The following is a 19,088-nucleotide window of genomic DNA, read 5'->3' on the forward strand; positions in this document are numbered from 1 at the left end:
CTCTCCCCTTCTACAGTCTAGCTAAGAGAGAACCTCAGGGTGACTAAATCCTATAAATGAATAGCTGTGCTCTGGAAAGCAGCACTCCTCTCTGCACCCTCCGTCTTAATCGTGTGTTTTCTTCTCCATTTGCTTTACTGTTTGGTAAACCAGCACTACGATCACTTTTACTATGTGATGTACGGGAGTATTAGTATATGTTCTTGTTATACAAGGGAGGAATATAAAATAGTTTTCTGATTTCATTCAGAAGCAAATGACTATTTTATTTTTTAAGAGCAATTGATTGTGAATCTCAGAGTATAAAAAAAGAGATAAATAAGCCAAATATATACCTTTATGTAAATTAAGAAATAAAAGTATTTAAAACATAGCTCCTGGCTCCCTTTTTGTGTCACCTCTCTCTCTGGTTGCACACTCCTGTGGTTGCTGTCTGCAGGTCTGGTCCCTGGGACAAGGCTGCCCTGAGCTCCACCAGCCACACAGCTCCTGCCAAGAACCCCTTGATGTGGATGACAGTGAACCGACCTGGAAATCAGTCTGCCTGTGCTCGTTTAGCAAGTAGCACCATGAGCCAGGAGGGCAGAGGGGTGGTGGGTGACAGCCTCCTTTTCTGTCCGGATTGGCTACAGGTGCCCAGGGCTTGATCATCATCAACTAGGAGGGGAAAGGACAAAAAGGTGAACATGAGGCCTTGTTATCAGCTCACCGGGGTCCCTGGTGCCCTGCACGCCCCCCTCAGACAAATGCCACTTCTGGACAGTGACTCAGTGTCTCCCTCTGCCCCTTTTTAGCCAGGGTTTTCAACTGACACTGTGGTTCTGGAGCACACAGAGAACTACCGCTTTGTGAGGAGGAGGAGCAGAAGGACAATTATTCCTCCAAGCGGTGCCTCTGCTACAAAAGGGGACGCAGCTCCAGGGCCCTCCAAAAGCATCTCCATGTTGGCTACCACACCCAGGGCTGCTCTGGAGAAAGCCTTGCCCAGGCAGAGGAACGGAGCAGCCCCGCGGCAGGGCCATGATCTCTGGAGCCGCGTTCTGGAACACAAGGACTGCCACCACTCTCCAAGACAAGGAGCAGAGGGACAATTATTCGTCCCATTGGTGCCTCTGTTCCAATAATTAACAGAGCTCCAAGGCCCTCCAAGGGCATCTCGCTGTTGGCTCCCACTCTCAGGGCTGCTCTGTAGAAAATCTCAGCATGGCAGAGGGAACAGAGCAGCCCCACGGGGGGACCATGTACTCAGAAGCCGGGTTCAGGAGCACACGGACTGCCACCACTCTGCAAGACAAGGAGCAGAGGGAAAATTATTCGTCCCATTGGTGCCTCTGCTCCCATAATTAACAGAGCTCAAGGGCCCTCAAAGGGCAACTCCGATTTGGCTCCCACTCCCAGGTCTGCTCTGCAGAAAACCTCAGCCTGGCACAGGCAACAGAGGAGCCCCACAGGGAGGCCATGAACTCAGGAGCCAGGTTCTGGAGCAAACGGACTGCCACCACTCTCCAAGCCAAGGAGCCGAGGGACAATTATTGGGCCCATTGGTGCCTCTGTTCCGAAAATTAAGAGTTCGAGGGCGCTCCAAGGGCAACTCCGTTTTGTCTCCCACTCCCAGGGCTGCTGTGTAGAAAGCCTCAGTGTGGCAGAGGGAGTGGAGCAGCCCCACGGTGGGGCCATGATCTCTGGACCCAGCTTTTAGAACACACAAAGCACCACTGCTCTGTTTGGAGGAGGGGCAGGGCACAGCATTTCCTACAAGCTGTGCCTCTGCTATTGTATTTAACCCAGGACCAGAACCCTCCATGGGCATCTCGCTGTTGGTCCCGCACCCAGGGCTGCTCTGCAGAAAGCCTTGCCCAGGCAGAGGGAATGGAGCAGTCCCGTGGCGGGGCCAAGATCTCTGGACCTGGCTTCTGGAGCAGATGGACTACCACCATTCTCTGAAGATGAGGAGCAGAGGGACAATTATTTGTCCCATTGGTGCCTCTGCTCCAATAATTAACAGAACACCAGTGCACTCCATGGGCAGCAAGCTGTTGGCTCCCAAACCCAGGGCAGCTCTGGACAAACGTTCGCCCTGGCAGAGGGAACAGAGCAGCCTCACGGGGGGGCCATGAACTCAGGAGCCAGGTTCTGGAGCACATGGAGTGCCACCACTCTCCAAGACAAGAAACAGAGGGACAATTATTCGTCCCATTGGTGCCTCTATTCCAATAATTAATAGAGCTCCAGGGCCCTCCAAATTCATTTCCCTTTTGGCTCCTGCTCCCAGGGCTGTTCTGTAGAAAAACTATGTGGAGCTCACAGACCACCACCGCTCTGGGAGGAGAAGCAAGGGGACAGCAATTGCTCCAAGCGGTGCCTCTGCTCCCAGAGATAATGCAGTTCCCGGGCCCTGCACCAGGAGAACCCTGTTGGGTCACGCTCCCAGGGTTGCTCGGGTGCCGGCCCCGCCCAGCCAGAGGGAGTGAATCAGATCCCCACGGCGGGGCCACGATCTCCACAGACCCTATGTGGAGCTCAGAGACCACCACCGATCTGTGAGGAGGAGCAGGGGGACAGCAATTGCTCCAAGCGGTGCCTCTGCTCCCAAAAATAATGCAGTTCCCGGGCCGTCCACCAGGAGAACCCTGTTGGCTCCTGCTCCCAGGGCTACTCGGGTGCCGGCCCCGCCCAGCCAGAGGGACTGGATCAGATCCCCACAGCGGGGCCACAATCTCTGCAGCCGCTTCATGGAAATCAAAGCCTGTGATCCCAGGGCTGATCGGGTACAGGTCCCATCCAAGCAGGGGGAGAGGAGCAGATCACTACGCCGGGGCTATGAACTCCAGAAACAGCTTCTGGAACACACAGAGCACGACCGATCTCTCAGCAAGAGGAGCAGGGGGACAACAATTTCTACAAGGTGTGCCTCTGATCCCAGAGTTAACTCCAGGGCCCTCCAACACCAGCTCCGTGTTGGCTCTCACACTCACGCCTGCTCAGTAGCAGGCCCCAGCCACTCCAAGGGAGCGGAGCAGATCCCCGCTGTGGGGCCATGATCTCCGCAGCCGCTTTCTGGAGCACATGGAGCACCACCAGTCTGTCAGGAGGAGGAGCAGGGGGACAGCTATTCCTCCAAGCGGTACCTCTGCTCCCAGAGGTGACGCAACTGCGGGGCGCGCCAACACGACCTCCCTGTTGGCTCCTGCACACAGGGCTGATTTGGTACAGGTCCTGCTCGGGCAGGGGGAGAGGAGTACATGCCCAGGGCAGGGCCATGAAATCTGGAGCTGTCTTGTGGAGCACATGGAGCACCACCACTCTGCGATGAGGAGGAGCACGGGGACAGCTATTCCTCCAAGCTATACCTCTGCTCCCAGACGTGACACAGCTCCAGGGCGCTCCAACAGGAGCTCCCTTTGGCTCATGCACCCAGGGCTGTTCGGGTACAGGTCCCGCCCAAGCAGGGGGAGAGGAGCAGATCCCCACGGTGGGACCATGAACTCCGGACCCGGCTTCTGGACCACAGAGAGCACCACCGCTCTCTCAGGGGGAGGAGCAGCGAGACAACAATTCCTAAAAGTGCTACCTCTGATCCCAGAGTTAACACAACTAAAGGGCCCTCCAGCATGACCTCCCTCCTGGTTCCCACACTCAGGGCTAATCAGTGGTAGGCCCAGCCCAGGCAGAGGGAGCAGACATCCCTGCACGGGGCAAGGAACTCCCGAGGCGCCTTCTGGAACACATAGAACACCACCGCTCTCTCAGGAGGAGGAGCAGGGGGACAACAATTCCTACAAGTGGTGCCTCTGATCCCATAGTTTACACAACTTCATGGCCCTCCAACATCAGCTCCCTCTTGGCTCACAGTCCCAGAGCTGCTCGGGTACAGGCCCTGATCAGGCAGAGGAAGCAGATCCCTGCACAGGGCCATGAACTCCGGAGCCGACTTCTGGAGCACAGAGAGCACCACCGATCTCTCAGGGGGAGGAGCAGGGAGACCACAATTCCTACAAGTGCTGACTCTGATCCCAGGCTAACAAAACACCCGGGCCCTCCACATGAGCTCCCTCTTAGTTCCTACACGCAGGGCTGCTCAGCAGCAGGCCCCAGCCTCCCCAAGGAAGAGGAGCGGATCCCCACCGTGGCGCCATGATCTCCGCAGCTGCTTTGCAGAGCACACAGAGCACCGCTGCTCTCTCAGGAGTAGTAGCAGAGAGGCAACTACTCCTCCAAACGGTACCTCTGATCCCAGAGGTGACACAGCTCCTGGGCGCTCCAACACGACCTCCCTGTTGGCTCCTGCACCCAGGGCTGATCGGGTACAGGTGTCCTTCTGGGGAGGTCATGGCAGCGGTGTCCCTGTAGGTGCTGGCTTTAAGCCGCACACGCACGCATTCTCTGCACCCTTGATGGACTGTCCTCCTTCTTCCCTTTGCCCTCCCTCAACTCCCATCTGGCTCCTAGGCTGATGGATTGTGGTGTTCTCGTTACGGATGGCCCTGCACACCATGGGTAGCTGAACTGAGCGGTGGCCCAGAGACGTAGCTCTCGGTAGCCCCGGGAATCCCTGGGAAATGAGGGGAATGTCGAGCATAATGCCCTCTTTCTGCCTCCTCCTGGACACTGCTTGCGGGTTCACAGGGGCTCTCCTCAGCGTCACCCTAGCTGGCTGGTTGTGGAAACTCCTCGTGTTTGGGCGAGGGCATTTCCTGCAGCTCGGTGCTCTCCTTTCTGCCTCCTCCAGGCAGCCTCATCTGTCACCGCAGCTCTGGAGAACTTTGTGAAACCTGAGCGGCTGGACGGTGAAAACTGCTTTAAATGCAGCAGGTAGGAAGATGACCAACAACTTCTTAGTACTAGATCGTGCGTGAAGGCGCTGCAAGTCATCTCTTCACAGTGCTGCTTTTGATGCACCATAATGAGACGCAGCCTTTGCTTCATATGGCCTTATGGTACTGAATGACCTTCGAATGGCGTAAGGACAGGTCAGCCGTGCCAAGTTATCTGGCCTTCCTGGGCCAAGACAGGGAGCATTTCAGCACTTGTCTCTCTGCTTGGTTTCAAGGTGTGACAAGTTGGTTGCCGCCTCCAAGAGGTTCACCGTCCATCACGCGCCCAAGGTTTTCACGGTGTGCCTGAATAGGTGTGAAGATATCACCAGCAGGAAGATCCACAAGGTGTGTACGCAACTGGAGCAAAACTTCCTCTTCCCAGAGCAGGAGATTTCCCAAGGCAGTCAGTGCGCCCTTTCACAAGCTGTTCATGTTGAGCTTTTGTGTTTTCTCCTGGGCAGAGTTCCCGTGGGAAGACAAGCACGTGCTCTGCTCCGGCAGAGCTGCTTTGGCCGAGAACAGTTTCCTGACACTCAAAGCACGACATGCTGCTTTAGGGAAAACCAAGTGTTGATGAGCCCCGACGATGTATTTGTACACCTCTGGCCCCTGGTCTCGCACGGTTATTTCATGGAGTGTTTCAGGGTCATTTCTGAGCCCTCTTGGTCTCTCCGCAGTTTGTGGAGTATCCCGAGTACTTGGATCTTCGACCATATGTGTCAGACAGCTGGGGAACCGCTCCTCTACTCCTTGTATGCTGTCATGATTCACCGTGGTGCCAGCTGTCATGAAGGACACTTCTGCTGCTACACAAAGGTAAAGAGCAACTGCCTTCCTCGCAAGGGAAAAACCGTGTGCTGGGGAAGAGAAATTTTCATGGCGGTGCTACTGGCAGCCAAGGTTTTAGGGGAGAAGGTCTCCTTAGGGCTGGGTTGCATTTGTTGTGATGGACTCTTGGCTCTGTCGTTTTCTGCCTGTGCTTGTGTTGAGAACCCCACACTTCATCTCCAGGTGTCGATGTCTTGTTTTACAGGCCAGCAATGGACTGTGGTACAAGATGAACGATAGCTCTGTGGAGCGTTGTGACATCAGCACAGTTCTCAGGCAGCAAGCCTAGTTATTGTTTTACGTCAGGTAAAAACAAATATAAAAGTGTGTTGGAAACACGTTTCCTTTTCTTGGCGTGGCTTTTCCTCTTCTGATCCTCCTCCTGTTTCTGTGTTTCTCTTTCTGTCGTTGGAGACAATCACTACCTGCGTCCTTCAGTGCTGTCAAATCTGAACTACCCCACGTCCGTCCTTCTCCTCCCTTGCTGGGCTTTCGGCTGCTGCCTTCTGCAAACTGCTGCTTGTCTGCTATGGCTAACGGAGAGAAGAGTTCTTAAAGGGGGCCTACAGGAAGGCTGGGGAGGGAGGGACTCTTTATCAGGGAGTGGAGGGACAGGACGAGGGGTAACGGTTTCAAACTGAAAGAGGGCAGATTTCGATTGGCTCGAAGGGAGGAGTATGTCACTGTGAGGGGGGTGAGGCCCTGTCACAGGTTGCCCAGAGAAGCTGTGGCTGCCCCCTCCCTGGAAGGGTTCAAGGCCAAGTTGGACGGGGCTTGGGGCAACCTGGGCTAGTGGAAGGTGTCCCTGCCCGTGGCGGGGGGGCTGGAACTAGACGATCGTTAAATGTTCTGTCACACCCAAACCCCCAAACCCTTTTATTACGTCTCTAAGATTCGATGAGAAGGAGGCTGTAGGGGACCTGGTGGGAAGACAGCAATTGAATTTCCCATTTCTAGTCTTGGTTAGGTCTTCTCTCTGCTGTAGAAACAGCTCCAGGAAAATGACTGAACCCCAGAGGAGGCTGCAAGAACAGCCCTAAACAGCGGTCACTCTTGTTTTCTCCAGGTGCTCTGAATTGCAACTTGGACAGAGGGCTTATTCCTCACAGACACCATCATATGCCTCTTCCTTCCTCAGTCGGTCGGCAGCCAACTGCAAACAGGTGGGTTCCATGGGGCCACAGGGTCTGACCCTTAAGACTAAGGTTATCTCTGGGGAGGTGGGTCAGGGCACCAGAGAGTCAGGGGATTTCTTTTTGGCATCTTGGCATCACTCTTCTCCCTCCCACACTGCAGCTCTCTTCATGCCAGGGCTGCTCTCAGACATTAGACCGTGTGCTGCACGCCATGCCACAAGACAGCACTGAAGAAGACCATGGATTCAGGCCGCCCTGCCCCTACCAGAGGGACAGTGACAGGGAGATGGCCCGGAGCAGATCCCAGCTGCGCAACTCTGATCTTGGTAGCCATTTTGCAGAGTACACGGAGAACCACCACTCTCTGAGGAGGAGAAAAAGAACTACAATTCCTACACATGGTGCCTCTGTTCCCAGAGGTGACACAGCTCCGGGGCCTTGCAACAGGAGCTCCCTGTTAGCTCCCACAACCAGGACTGCTCGGGTACAAGTGTCGCCCAGGCAGGAGGAACGGAGTAGATTCCCGTGGTGGGGCAACGATCTCTGGAGCCGCTTCGTGGAAATCAAAGCCTGTGATCCCTCAGCAGGGAGGAGGAGGTGAAGGGTCTGCCCAGAGAGGCAGCTCAAACAACCACTCAGCCCAGTGCAGTGGTGACGGAGACAGACTGTGGCCCTGCGTTTGGGCAGAGCGTGTCGATCCTGTGTTGATTCCCTGCTGGTTGCAGCTCAGTAAAGTGTCAGTCACATGTTAATCCCATGTTGCTCATGTGTTGTTTGTGAGTCAACCCTCTGATGATTCCCCATTGGTCCTGTCTCAGTCCCGTGTCAATCCCACCATCACCCTGTGTTCATCCCATGTTGTGTGTTGCTCACATGTTTATCCCGTGCCCCTCACATGTCAAATCTATGTTGAATCCCCACTGATTTTGCCTTAATCCTGTATGAAGCCCATGCTGGCTGCGTGTTTATTGCGTGTTGGTCACATGTCCGTCCCATGCCATTCACATGTCAACCATCTCTTCATTTCCATTGCTGGTGCCTTAATCCCATGTCAGGCCCACATCAGCTCTAAACAATCCCCGTGGATCTTCTCTCGATCCCACATTAATCCTATGCCGCTTGCATGCTGCTTGTGTGCCAGTCCTGTGTCGTTTACATGCCAACACATTGATGCCCCATGGATCCCATCTCAACCTTATGACACTCACATGTCCTTCCTGTGTTGATCCCCCTGTGGAGCCTGTCTACATCACACCTTGGTCATGTTTTCATCCCCTGTCAGCACCATGTCCATCCCGTGTTGATCCATGTCCACTCCATGCCCATCCTGTGTCTGTCCTGTGTCCACCTCATTTTGGCCTGTCTCCATCCCAAGTTCATCCTGTGTTGGTCCTGTGTCTGCCCTGTGTCTGTCCTATTGAATTCTGAAAAGTAAGTTCTTATTTTAACTGAAAAATTGCAAAAATTCAGATGTATTTAGAAATGAAACAAAAAATCCTGCATGTGTCTGATCCCTAGGCTCTTTTACCAGAGCAGAAAAAATGGCCCACAGACAACATACCCCAGCTGCACATTTACCCATGAGGCCAGCCGTTAACAAGATGCAGTGCTGAACCCAGCACAGATATTATTTTTGCTATCTTCTCCAAGGACTGATCCTTGGTGAGGTGTTAGCTTTATGTTATATGTCACGGCATATACGATCAACAACAGAGCAAAAGACACAACACTTTAAATGGGTGAGCAGTGACACCCCACAAACAACCCTCATCACCTCAGTACCTCCCTACACTCGCTTTCCTGTCTTTTAAAGGAAGAAACTTCTCACTCCCCGGTCTATACCTAGGCTCCTTTATTTACTTCTTGTTATATGAGTCTCTTTCTTTACAAAGACCATTAAGCAGCCTTTATTCTAACACGTGAAAGAGCTTAGCTGCCAGGCTAGGCAGAACAGTACTCCTCATGGCCAGCACTAAATCAAGCAGCAATCCAAAGAGAAAGAAATCGGATTCAAATGGGCCCAGGTTTACTTCTGGGAGACTGGAATTCACAGGAGGAAAGTCTGCACCACCTTTCAATATACCTGAGTGGATGCTGAGCAAAGAAAATGCACTGATTCAACAATAGTGAAGAGGGCATAGAGAGAAAAAAAAATCCATTCCCAATACAGGCTGCCTAGAAAGCTCCAGCATCTTTACCTAGATGCAGGCATTATGCCTTACACTGTAGATAGATATTGGCGTATACCAGCCACAGATTATTTCCAGTGCGTATTTGGTAAATTTACTACCTTCAACATGCAAGAGTGTTCACCAGTTATTCTACGGAATACTTATTGAGAAGTTACACAGGGACTCTGAAGATTGAAGTTTACCTCCCCTGCCTTTTAGCAGTCCAGGTATATGTAAGCTTATTCCAAAACTTCTGCTACAAATTCAAACCTACTCAAGTTGTATAAGGACAATGATATTAAAAGGTTACAGTCATGTTACACGGGGACATAAAAAGCATTGCTTTCCATTCCCTGAGCTATGAACTAGGATTTCACTAGTTCTCAACTGTCTATTATGGGTTAAAATTAGTGATGCTTATAGACAGCTGTTCACCTGTGATTTAAACACTTACACTTACTTTGTATGCCACACATGTAGGAGTACAGATCACCTATCCCCCACTGACAGAGAAAAGACTCGCCCCTTACGTAGTTCTGCTAGAGGTGAAATAACTACATTCAGCAGCAGAAATGTAGCACATACACCTGCTGTCCAGTCATGAGACAGGGCAGAACATGACTCCAGAGTCTGGAGCCTGGAGTCGCAGAGCCTGACTGAGAGATGCTGACCACGCTGACTTCAACCAGAGCTGTAACTGAAGCCCCAAGAGGCACCAGGCCTCTCTTTCAATCTGAGAGCCTAGTGACATTCTCAATTTATAACCTGATGTTACTCACTGAAACTCTGGGGACCAAGCCTGGGGCCCCTTTAGTGTAGCAGTGAACAAAGCCAACAATTAAACCCATCATCAGCACAGCAGTTAGGAGTTACCTCTCTAAACCACAAGCACTCGGACAAAAAAGCACAAGCTGACACACTGAAAGACAATCACAGTGTGTAGGACAAGGGCATTTCTCTGTGGAAGAGCGATCTTTGTAACCTCGTTACATTGACACAGAACCTCTAAATTGCACTAAATAAGCTCGGTCTTAATGATCTTATGCAAGTCTCAGACAGGAAACGAAAAGCTTGGAATCTCTATGTACAGAGTGGGCGAGAGGATGACAAGGTTGAGTTTAATTTGTGGGTTTTTTCCCCCCTTTTTCACCTAACCAAGGAATTTTTTCTGCCATCTTTAGCCTGTGTTTGTCCAAATATTCCTCCGAAATTTAGCAACAGCCTAAAGTTAGAGGAGTTCAAAATGCAAACGGAAGAGAACACTGTTCTATCTGCTTGCTTAAGTTCAGCTGCATGTAAAGCTTTCCTTTTAAAATCACAGATACACAAGAAATCATAGAGATCACGAAATAATCGAGTTCTCTATTCTTAGAAAGGCCAGAAGAGGGCTAAGCAGGACTGACATCCTGGACTCCAGAAGGGCTGACTTTGTCTTGTTTAGGCATCTGCTTGAAAGGATCCCTTGGGAGACAATCCTGAAGGGTACGGGGTACAGAAAGGCTGGCGCTCTTTAAGAAGGAAGTGTTAACGGCTCAGGAGCAGGCAGTCCCTGGGCACTGTAAGAGAAGCTGACACCAGAGAAGATCACCCTGGCTGAACAGGTTGCTTTGGCTGCAACTCACAGAGAAAAGGAGAGTTTACAGCCTTTGAAAGAGGAGGTTAGTCACTCACAATGATTACAAAGATGCTGTGAGGCTATGCAGGGTGGAAAATCGGGAGGTCTAAAGCCCAGCTGGAAATTAATCTGGCTTCAGCAATCAAGGACAACAAGAAATATTTCTGTAAGTATGTCAGTAGCAAAAGGAAGTCCAAGGAGAGTCTCCATCCCCTGCTAGATGCAGGAGGAAATTTGGTAACAAGTGATGAGGAGAAGGCTGAGGTGCTTAATGCCTTCTTTGCCTCGGTCTTTAATAGCAACGTTAGTTGTATTGATGAAATCCAGCCTCCACAGCCAGAAGACAGACTGGGAGAACGACCCTCCTGCAATCCAGGAGACAGACAGTGACCTGCTGCATCACAGTGACATACACAAGTCTATGGGACCAGATGGGATACACCCGAGGGTGCTGAAGGAGCTGGCTGGGGTGCTCGCCAGGCCACTTTCTATCATTTATGAGCAGTCCTGGCTGACCAGGGAGGTCCCAACTGATTAGAAACTGGGCAATGTGACACCCATCTATAAGAAGGATCACAAAGGTGATCTGGGAAATTACAGGCGTGTCAGCTTGACTTCGGTGCCCGGGAAGCTGATGGAGCAGCTCATCCTGAGCGCCATCACACAACACATGCGGGACAACCAGATGCTCAGGCCCAGTCAGCATGGGGTTATGAAAGGCAGGTCCTGCTTGACAGACCTGATCTCCTTCTATAACGACCTGCTTACTGGATGAGGGAAAGGCTGTGGATGTAATTTACCTGGACTTTAGCAAGGCTTTTGACACCGTTTCCCACAGCATTCTTCTGGCAAAAATGGCTGCTCATGGCTTGGATGGGCACACACTTTGCTGGGTAAAAACTGGCTGGATGGCCAGGCCCAGAGAGTTGTGGTGAACAGAGTTAAATCTGGTTGGTGGTCGGTCACGAGTGGTGTCCCCCAGGGCTCGGTTTTGGGGCCACTCCTGTTTAACATCTTTATTAATGATCTGGACGAGGGGATCGAGTGCACCCTCAGTCAGTTTGCAGATGACACCCAGTTGGGTGGGAGCGTTGATCTGCTCGAGGGTAGGGAGGCTCTGCAGAGAGATCTGGATAGACTGGAGCCATGGGCTGAGCCTGACTGGAGGAGTTTCAATAAGGCCAAATGCCGAGGGCTGAACTTGGGCCACAACCACCCCCAGCAGCGCTTCAGGCTTGGGGAGGAGTGGCTGGAGAGCTGCCAGTCAGAGAGGGACCTGGGGGGTGACTGACAGCCGGCTGAACAGGAGCCAGCAGTGTGCCCAGGTGGCCAAGAAAGCCAATGGCTCCTGGCTTGTATCAGGATTAGTGTGGCCAGCAGGGACAGGGAAGGGATCTTCCCCCTGTACTTGGCACTGGTGAGGTCGCACCTCAATGAGTGGGTTCAGTTTTGGGCCCCTCACTACAAAAAGGACATTGAATGACTTGAGTGTGTCCAGAAAAGGGCAACAGAGCTAGTGCAGGATCTGGAGCACATGTCGTATGAGGAGCGTCTGAGGGAACTGGGTTTGTTTAGTCTGGAGGAGGCTGAGACCTCATCACTCTCTACACCCGGCAGAGAGCCGGTGATGAGCCTCTTTAACCAAGTAATAAGCGACACAACAAGAGGTAATGGCCTCAAGTTGCCCCAGGGAAGGTTTAGACTAGATGTCAGGAAGTATTTCTTTACAGAGCGGGTTGTTAGGTGTTGGAATGGGCTGCCCAGGGAGGTGGTGGAGCCCCCATCCCTGGAGGTGTTTATGAGTGGAGTCGACATAGTGCTTAGGGATATGCTGTAGTTTGGAACTGTTGATGTTAGGTTAACAGTTGGACTAGATGATCTTCAAGGTCCTTTCCAACCTAGTTGCTTCTGTTATTCAGTGAAATGAAAAAACGCTTTCCAAGAAATCAGAAAACTTTTATCTTTGTCTTTTAATTATCCTATTGTCCCCCAAGTCTGAAGTGCTTTATACAAGCCAACACTGTGCTTTAAACATAACACAGGACTACTTCTGTACAAGAACCTAAAACTGACCAAAAAAAAATCTTCACGTTTTCAGTCACTGAGAAGCAAAAAAACAACCCCCCTACCTCAGAGGGAATACACTCTACATCAAAAAACCCCAATGGTTTAGTCAACAAAAGCAAAGTGAAGTATATTCAAAGCAAGCAAAACCTTAAACTTCTACCAACAAAACTGCCAGACTTGGAAGTAAAGCACAGTACTAAGTCTGCAATATACTCAACTGTGGCAGAACTGAAACTTCAACACAATAAGACATCCCCTTCTGTACCACTCCCAATGAAATAAAGGAATTAAGATGATGGATAGAGGGAGAAAAAGCACAAAGCATCCAGATAAGTAAAAAAAACCCAAAATAGCTTGGAAGAGGCAGAAACAATGAGACAAAGGGAATGCTTATGTCCCCATCAAATTTGTGTTTTAAACACTTCTTAGGATGCAGGAAAACTAGTTAACTCTCCTCCCCCAACCTCCTCCTCATTTAAGCCAAATGTTTATGCACGTCTGGGTTTTTCTTGTTTTAAAGCTGATCTGAATAGCTCATCGACCAATGGGAGCACCTAAAGCAATTATCTCCCTTTACAGAATAACAGAAAGCCTGTAAGTGAAGTCAGAGGGATATTCAGAAAGACATAACAGAAATCTAGACTTAGAAAGCATTCACCCATCTTGATTTCAGTGGGCTGCACTGAAAAAATGGAAGCACCCCTTTGCCTCCTGCCCCAATTTGTGCCACTACCCGAAGGGTGCTTGACTTGCAGAGTCCAGCTCCAGTCTGCCCACTCCTCATCCAGGACGCACAAGGGCTGCGGCCTCCAAGGCAACAACAAAGTGCTCCTCAGTCCTGCCTCCCTCGAGTGCCTGAGGCAGCCAGTGTGCAGGCACCGCGCGAAAGGCAGGGCAAGGGAGGATGATACTCCCAGCTGAACTCTGCCAGCACGTGGGAGGAGCAACTCCAGCCCTCACCTGCTGCCAGCAGGGGCCAGCGCAGCCCTCGGGACGTGCAGCAGACCTGGTCGGATCACCGCTGTGACACTGAAATGAGATGAGGGCTGCACCTACCCAGGGGTTGGCAACTGAACACGTTGGCGTTGCTGCCAGCTGTCTCCCAGGAACCTTTATGCCATTTGAGAGAAGAATCATTGCAAAGGCAGATAAACAGCCATGTGCAAACACAGCCCTCTGAGCTCTTCTCTCACTCCCTCCAAAAGCAACAAGGTATTTCCAGGGCTTCTTATCTATGACAGGTGCACAGACCCACCTGCAGTATGAGCATCCAAGGCACAGCAGGAACAGCTCTGCTGCAGGGTCCCTGCCTGCCGGCAGCTGCCTGCTTCTGACAGGAGCCACCACAAACCTCCTCTGCAGGTAGGAGAGTGCCTGGGCCTTCACGGGGTCTGCTCCTTCGGATGCTGGGAGAGGAGTCCGGGCCAGTCACCGACACACACCTTCCGGCCTCCTGCAAGGTGCTCACAGCTGGTGGGGGTGAGGAAAGAAAGGGGGAGGCTTTAGAGGCAACTACAACATAAGAAGGGTTTCAAACACTTTGAGACTCAGCTCTCAACAAGAACCAGGTACCCAACACGTCAGAGAAGCTGGTCCTGGCACTCTCCGGACAGGTGATAGCATTCAGGAGCCTGGGGATAAATAAGCTGATGCAGTTCCAAGCAGTCACCTTCATAGACTGTTGTAAGCCTGCTGCTAGCAGGTGTCTTGTGCAGCTGCACTGAGCCTGCTGGCCTGGCACACTAAGAAATCAGTCAACCATTACAAGTATTTCACTTTTTTATCTATGTCCCTGTGCTATTGCAGGGGTCATCACCCCTCCCACACCCAGCAACAAAAAGGCAAAAAGAAAGCCAGATCATATTAGTTAATGACGACACCTGAGTGGCCAAATTGTATATATTTGACCCCAGAATACACATGTGAAAGCCCATTTAAACCCAGGCATTTAATAAGCAGCATGTCCCAGACTGGAAAAGCCGTGAGTAGTGCTGGGCCTAGGCAGGACAGAAACGTACCTTTAGGGGTTACATCCAAACCAGCCTTGACTTAGCAGTGCCAGCACACCTACTGCAACTCACCAAGAAATCCAAACAAGCCTCTTGCTTCTGCCTTGGAAAATCATGGAGACAAGAGTTTGTTCTCCCAAGCACAGGCTGTTTGGCCCTGCCAGAGAAGAGAGAGTGGAGGGTAAAGGACCTCCTGAAGCTCCCTGTGCTCTAAGCTGAACCCTCCACACAAGTCAGACCCACAGCTTTAGAGCTCAGCATCATGGAAGGTTTATTTAAAGTCATGGAGGGCATAAAAACTATAGTTATAAAAGATAGTAAAACAGTACTCTGAGCCACACTAGCCATGCCACGTGAGTCCATGGAGTTTACTCCTGCGGCAGTGGAGTTTTTGCATCTTTTCTTTTCTTCTTGGCTTTTCCCTGCTTCTGCTGTGTCTCCTGGTTGACATTCCTCCTGGTTTTCTTTGCAGCTGAAACCTGCTCTGCTTCATTACCTGCATCAGCTTTTCTTTTTTTGTTCATCATCTTCTTCTTGTTAGCCACAGCATCTCCTCCATTAACAGCTTCCTCCTCACTGCCTGTCACTGCCACTCCATTCTCCCTGACCCCTCTGTTCTGATTCTTGTGTTTGCTGCTACCTTTCTTCTGCTTGGGTGTTTCTCTTCTAGGGAGCTGCTCCTCTGGGGCTGCTGGTTCTCCATCTCCATCACTTACTGGTGCTACCCCATTCTCTTGGGTGCCTTTCTTGCGATTCTTGCGTTTCTTGGTCTCTGGCAGGAAGCCTTTTTTCTTCCGCTTAAGAGGTTCTGCTTCCTGCGCAGGCTTATTGGCCATCTTCTCTTTCTTGGGCTTCCTGCAGAAAGAACACCAAAAATGAAGAGCAACTTCCTTTACAGCCAGGGAGTACTGTCATCCATGCTACAGGCAGCAGCACAAGGTGCAGGAAGCACAGACATGCTGCAAGGATTAGCACTGGCCCCGAAGGTGGTCCTCAGTCTGCACAGAGACTAGTGAAATGAATAGAAGGAGCTCGACCAGGACTCAAGGTGGCACATGAAGACTTGAGGAAGAATCCCCTGAGTTCCAAAGACCAGATAATACTGTACTTACCCCTTTCTCGAGCACACCCTCCTGTGGCCCCATGCAAGGCTACTGAGACACTGGCTGGCTGGCCAAGGTGACAGCCCCAGCAAGGTCTTCACTGTGCTAACAATCCCAAGAGGTGTCCCAGCAAGAACCCCAAAGAGACCATTCCATTCTCATCTGGACAGCCTTCGTACACATGAAGACAGCCACTGCTCCTGCTGTTCTCTGAGAGTCTGTCAGCAACTTCACCACCACCCAGACTACGCTGCTCTGCACAAGCTCAGGCCCAAGAAAAAAGAGTCCTGAAAAGGAACCAAGCTCTAATTCCATGGCCTGGTTTTCAACGGGAAGCTTTTTGGACAGTTTTTCAAGCTGTCTCTCCTTCAGGGTGGAAAAACGCTATCCTAACAACCTGATGTTAGCGCTTACCTCTCAGCGCTTCCACTGGGATCATGTGCACAAACCACACCTGATGTAGGCTTGTTCCACCTCACCTGCAGAAAGACTTCTGAGGGTCACAGTAAGATGGCACCAGCGACATCAGGTTGCATCTCTGAATCCCAATCCCTTCTGCTGACAGCATGCACAAGTATTTTCTACCTGAGCAATCCCCTTCCTAGCTGCAGTCTCTACCAGCTCCTACCAGGCCCCATCTTTGTGCCAGCCCTGGCAGTATGATGCCAAGGGACCTGAGTGAGACTGGAAAAGGGCCTGGGACTGTGTCACAAGGCTGGGTGAGGTCACTACACCCTGCAAGCCTGTTCAAGGCATCAGAAGGGGCCACAACAACAGCTTCAGCTGCCCTGTATGGTTCCTCCCTGGATGTGAGCCTCCTCCCCGTGAACCATATGCAAGCTTTTCCCTTAGAGCCTCTTAGAGCTGGGCTGAGATACCACAGTCCAGGCCACACACACACTGGGACTGCTGCTCCCAGTCATGGCAGACCACCCAGCATCCCCTAATGCTGTGTGTCTCACTAAATACTGCCAGCACGGAGGAGAAACAAAAGTTCTGACTGCAAGCTATTGATAGAAAGGAGGAAAAGATCCTATGCTTTTTACTGCCCTGGAGCAAAAGTCAAATCCAGCTGCCAGTTAACACAGGATCACTAAAGCATAAACACCGAATGCTCCCCAGCTTTCAAAGCTGCAAGGCAACCACTCCAGCATCAGGCTAGAGATTCAGGCACTAAGGAGTCCAAAAATCACTGGAGAGGACTGAAGGTCCTGGCATGTACTCTCTGGTGGCCAGTCACTTCCCAGGACAGCTATTTATTCCCCCCAGCCTCACATTTGCACAATCAGTCCACTGTGATGTGGTAGGAGCTTAGTGACTCATCCTAGCTTAGAAATTCCTCTGCAACTTTGGTGATGGCTCTTAAACCAATGAAAGCAGGCACTGTGTCTTTGGGTGATCATGATCAGGTATCAGACATGCCTTACAATCCTGTCCCACCAAGGACCAATCCTAAGCATGTAAGCACCTGGAACAATGAGCCTAGCACTGTTCCAAACAAGCAAAGCAACATGCATTTCAACCTCACCAACCCAGGAGCTCCATTTAACGCAAAACTCCAGCCTGAGCTCAGTGCCTTGACTTCCCTTCTCTTCCTACTTCCTGACATCAACGAAGACAAGTAGGACAGGCAGGCAGTTCCTCAGACAAGCCAAGAAGCCAGAGTGGCAAGCATACATACGTATAATTCAGCCAGCGCATGACGTTCCAGTAGAGAGAGTCAAGACGTGCTGAATTCCCAAGGCCTTCTGACTGGTTCAGAGCTACCAGCACTTTGTCCAACTCCGTCAACTTCACACGTAGGTTCTGCAAGTGGCAAGTACAAACAGACAATGTGCAGAGTAACCAGACAAGGGGCACTCACAGCATCAGACCACAGGCCTGCTCAGCATCAGACCACAGCAGGAATAACCAATCCTGTCCAGCTTCTCCAAGCCACTGCCATAAGCCATTTGCAAAATCACTCCAATTTGGGGGCAAAAATTGGAGTCACACCACGCCATCAGGCACAGGGTTTGCTTGAAAACTGGGTCTCTAGCATGAGAGGAACAAGTCTAACAGCTAGAACTGTATTGGCATAAAAGGGACTGAAAGGTCCTTTGGTCCTCTCTCCTTTTTAGTCCATGACTGAGAGCAGGAGACATAAGACACATGACTGTGTACCTATCTAAAAGAAAAGCAGCAGCATTTTCCACCTGGTTTCTAAAGGACGCAGTCACGCTGCCTCTGGCTGCCTCTAGAGCTTCTGTAACCCACTGAATACATTTCAGCAAAACCAGACAGAACAGGGCATCTCAAAAGCTATTCAGTTCCTACAAGAGCCTTGGAAATAATCTCTCTCCTCCACCCACTTTCCTATTAGGTCTTCACAAAGAAAAAGGCTGTGGTGTGAGCTCAGTGCTTATCAGTAAGAAACTGGGCTTCAGCAGTTCGGCTGGTTGTGCTATTTTGCTCCAGTAAATTTACTAAGCCCATGCTGGAAATTTATGTTGTCACTTACAGAAAATCCTCACATGTTCAAAAATGCCTTTTTTCTTTAGGGAAAACAAAGCCCCAGAACAAAGCTTCGCTCCCGCTCACAAAGCTTCCGATAAGTTTCAGTTTCTGGAAACTAAAACCTCTGGAGTTTAGTGAAGAGGACAGAGCAATCATCTGGGACAAAACCCAGCTCAGCCTCACTGTATCCCAGCCCATATTTATGCTGATGAGAAAGAAGATGCCACTGTGTTTGCAGAACACGGTGCAAATCCTTCAACAAGCACTTGGAGATCATCTCACAAGAGCTATGGATCACTCCTTCAGACATGAGGGCTTTACTGTCCTCAAATCCAGCTAGGCACTCCCTCCAGGAGCACCTCCAGTAAGAAATGGGGTACAATGTAGCAATGGAGCAGTCACAATGTAAAATTCAAGCATGAAATTTAAGAGAGAAGAACAGACATTTGCCATACATCAAGTCACACACTCACCTGCTCCATCACAGTTTTGAGGAGGATGTTCAACAGCTCCAAGCTCCTGGCAACTTTTTCTTTATCAGCCTTCACAATACACTTGCCAACCATTTTCAAACTCTGCAAATTACATGGAGAAACAAATCATTCAGGAGAAAGCAAAAAACGATTAACGATTGGTGGGATTAACCTGTCACCGAAGTAACTCTGGAACACAAAACCCACCAAACTCTGGAAATGCTCAAAGGGGTACATGGTGGAAGCTGCTGATGCCCAGGTTAATTCGTTTCTAACTGGACAAAAGAAGAGAAAGTATACTTCAAAGGCACAACCCTCCTGCTCTCCCTAGGTTCTAAGCTAAAACACAACTGGAGACAGGTTGCTGCCTCCT

General features: G+C 50.7%; 1 protein-coding gene across 1 annotated transcript in view; it reads right to left on the bottom strand.

Moving 5' to 3' along the window:
• Positions 1-14,897: 14,897 nt before the first annotated feature.
• MYBBP1A (MYB binding protein 1a) overlaps positions 14,898-19,088 on the bottom strand; it is a 64,519-nt gene continuing 60,328 nt past the window's right edge. Inside the window, exons 25-27 of the mRNA XM_074922636.1 lie at positions 18,716-18,817; positions 17,428-17,552; positions 14,898-15,498 (exon numbers count right to left, since the gene is read on the bottom strand). Of these exons, the coding sequence (XP_074778737.1) occupies positions 15,012-15,498; positions 17,428-17,552; positions 18,716-18,817 (714 nt within the window). The 3' untranslated portion in view covers positions 14,898-15,011. The remainder of the gene's footprint in view (positions 15,499-17,427; positions 17,553-18,715; positions 18,818-19,088) is intronic.

Source organism: Athene noctua, chromosome 19 (genome assembly GCF_965140245.1).
Source record: "Athene noctua chromosome 19, bAthNoc1.hap1.1, whole genome shotgun sequence".
Classification (NCBI taxonomy): domain Eukaryota; kingdom Metazoa; phylum Chordata; class Aves; order Strigiformes; family Strigidae; genus Athene; species Athene noctua.